The following is a 2,767-nucleotide window of genomic DNA, read 5'->3' on the forward strand; positions in this document are numbered from 1 at the left end:
CGTGCTCCGCGCACCGGAGCCGCGGCCGCTCCTTCCACCGCCCCCGCGCTGCGGGCAGAGCCCACCCGGGCACCCCCAATCCGCCACCCAGCCTGGCCCTGGCTGTCCCCGGGGCTGTCCCCTGTCCTCCCCTGTCCTTGGGTCCCCACTTTGGGAGTGCAGAGAGAGGGGGCTGCACCCAGGGCTCTCGGATTCTGACTCCACCCGGTGGTTTGGGGGTCCCCAAGCCCACGGGCAGCTCAGCTGGAGCGTGTCCCCCTCTGGTGCTTGGTGCCATCATTGTCCCCTCCCCCAGGACCTGCTGCCACGGGCCAAATCAGACCAGCAGAAGCCCTCAGTCCCATCCTCTGCCTCAGTCAGGGGCTCTGCCGGCTGCCAGAACACCCTGGGGGCAGGATGTGGTCTCTGGGGAGAGGGGGGGTTCCTGTGGCTGAGGTGGCATTAGAGTGACAGTAGCCCAGTGGTGCAGGTCCCTTAGGGCAGGGCATGGTCCCCTTGGCGTGGAGGGGACTCGGGGCGCTGGTGACATCCCCCAACATCTTCTCGCTCCCCAGATTTTACTGGGACTTCACGATGCTGCTCTTCATGGTGGGCAACCTGATCATCATTCCCGTGGGCATCACCTTCTTCAAGGAGGAGACCACGGCGCCCTGGATCGTGTTCAACGTGGTCTCTGACACCTTCTTCCTGATGGACCTGGTGCTGAACTTCCGGACAGGGATTGTCATTGAGGACAACACCGAAATCATCCTGGACCCCGAGAAGATCAAGAAGAAGTACCTCAAGACCTGGTTTGTGGTGGATTTTGTCTCCTCCATCCCCGTGGACTACGTTTTCCTCATTGTGGAGAAGGGCATAGACTCGGACGTCTATAAGACAGCCCGTGCCCTGCGCATCGTGCGCTTCACCAAGATCCTGAGCCTGCTGCGGCTGCTGCGCCTCTCGCGCCTCATCCGCTACATCCACCAGTGGGAGGAGGTGAGGGCCTGCTCTGGGAGCCTCTGGATGGCTGGAGAGAGTGGGAGCTGGGTTCCCTGACGAGCTGGCAGGGTGCAGAGGACCTGTGGGGCTGATGGGTGGCTGTGACCCACCCTGGAGGGTTTGGGCCATCCCTGAGCTGTGATATAACACCCACCATGGGTGGAGGCATGGCTGGCACATGCTGGCACACCATCCCCTGCCCTGCCAGCAGTAAGACTCATTCCCCCTGCCCAGCTCAGCACCTCCTGCCCCTTTGCCTCCCTACCCCACCAGGAGCTCAGGGAGGACAGCAAGACCCCCAGCTCTGTGGGGTTTCCATCTTTGAGGGTCCTCCCTGCTTTGAGGGGACACTCAGCCTTGCTGCATGGCTCTGGCCATGCCCTGGGAGCTGCCCTGCTCCCTCCTCAGTGCCCAGAGTATTTGTGTCTCCCTGATCCTCGTCAAGGCTCGCTGCCATTAGCGCTGTCCGGGCGGCAGCGCGGCGGCACCCGCCGGCTATAAATAGGCACAGCCACCTCAGTGCAGAGCCAGGCCAGCCACAGGAGCCTCTTCCAGCTGAGGCCATGCAGGTCGGTGCCCTGAGCAGGGCTGGGCACTGGGGGACAGTCCCCAGGCTCAGCTCCTGCCATGCCACCCACCCCCAGATCTTCCACATGACCTACGACCTGGCCAGCGCCGTGATGAGGATCATCAACCTCATCGGGATGATGCTGCTGCTCTGCCACTGGGATGGCTGCCTCCAGTTCCTGGTGCCCATGCTGCAGGATTTCCCCCAGAACTGCTGGGTTTCCATCAATGGGATGGTGGTGAGTTCCATCTGCCCCACCCCGTGCTCCTGCCTGCTCCCTGGGGCTCCCACCCATCCCCAGGTCATCCATCCTCCATCCTCCAGCCCCAGGAGACGCCATTCCCCGTAGGCCAGGGCAGAGGAGCACAGAGCACCCAGCCCCAGATGCTGGTGTCACCCTGGTGAGGTCTCACAGGACCTGGAGCAGGGCATTGATCAGGGTGGGAGGAATATGCTGACATGGGGCTCTTGGCCCCATCCCCTGCTGCCTTCTCCTGCTCATTAGCCACAAAGCTGCTATTAATAAATAATGGCTCCTGTTTCTAATTGCTGCCTCTCAGCCCTGCAGCCTCCTGCAAATGGCCCTTTTCCCCTGTCTGTCTCATCCTGTTTCATCAAATTTCCATCTCTGCTTTGTTCCGCCTGGCTTCCTCCTCTTCCTCCCCTGCCTGTCTCACCCTATTCCTTCCCTGCCTACTTCGCTGGGGGAGTTTGGAAAGTTTGAAAACTTTGCTTTTCAACATATTCCTCTTGCTGGGAGAGAACTGGGACTGTTGATGGAGCCAGGGCCTTTGAGCAATGCTCACACACACACCCGTGCATGGCTGACATTGTCCCTGTCACTGCAGAACGACTCCTGGAGTGAGCTGTACTCCTTCGCCCTCTTCAAGTCCATGAGCCACATGCTGTGCATCGGCTACGGGAAGCAGGCACCCGAGAGCATGACAGACATCTGGCTGACCATGCTGAGCATGATCGTGGGGGCCACCTGCTACGCCATGTTCATCGGCCACGCCACCGCCCTCATCCAGTCGCTGGACTCCTCCCGGCGCCAGTACCAGGAGAAGGTAGGGCTGCGCTGGATGGGGCCACAGCTTTGTCCCCTCTTGGAGCCATGTGGGGTGAGGGTTCCTGTCACCGTGTTCACAGGGGTCTTAGGATGAGGGAAGAGATGAGGGTCTGACTCCATGTTTCAGAAGGCTTGATTTTTTATTTTAT

General features: G+C 60.8%; 1 protein-coding gene across 1 annotated transcript in view; it reads left to right on the forward strand.

The window, feature by feature from the left end:
• The first annotated feature begins 557 nt into the window (after positions 1 to 557).
• HCN2 (hyperpolarization activated cyclic nucleotide gated potassium and sodium channel 2) overlaps positions 558 to 2,767 on the forward strand; it is a 5,063-nt gene continuing 2,853 nt past the window's right edge. Inside the window, exons 1-3 of the mRNA XM_005428567.2 lie at positions 558 to 978; positions 1,626 to 1,787; positions 2,398 to 2,616. Coding sequence (XP_005428624.2) covers positions 574 to 978; positions 1,626 to 1,787; positions 2,398 to 2,616 — 786 coding nt within the window. The 5' untranslated portion in view covers positions 558 to 573. The remainder of the gene's footprint in view (positions 979 to 1,625; positions 1,788 to 2,397; positions 2,617 to 2,767) is intronic.

The sequence above is a fragment of the Geospiza fortis genome, unplaced genomic scaffold (genome assembly GCF_000277835.1).
Source record: "Geospiza fortis unplaced genomic scaffold, GeoFor_1.0 scaffold241, whole genome shotgun sequence".
In the NCBI taxonomy this organism is placed as follows: Eukaryota; Metazoa; Chordata; class Aves; order Passeriformes; family Thraupidae; genus Geospiza; species Geospiza fortis.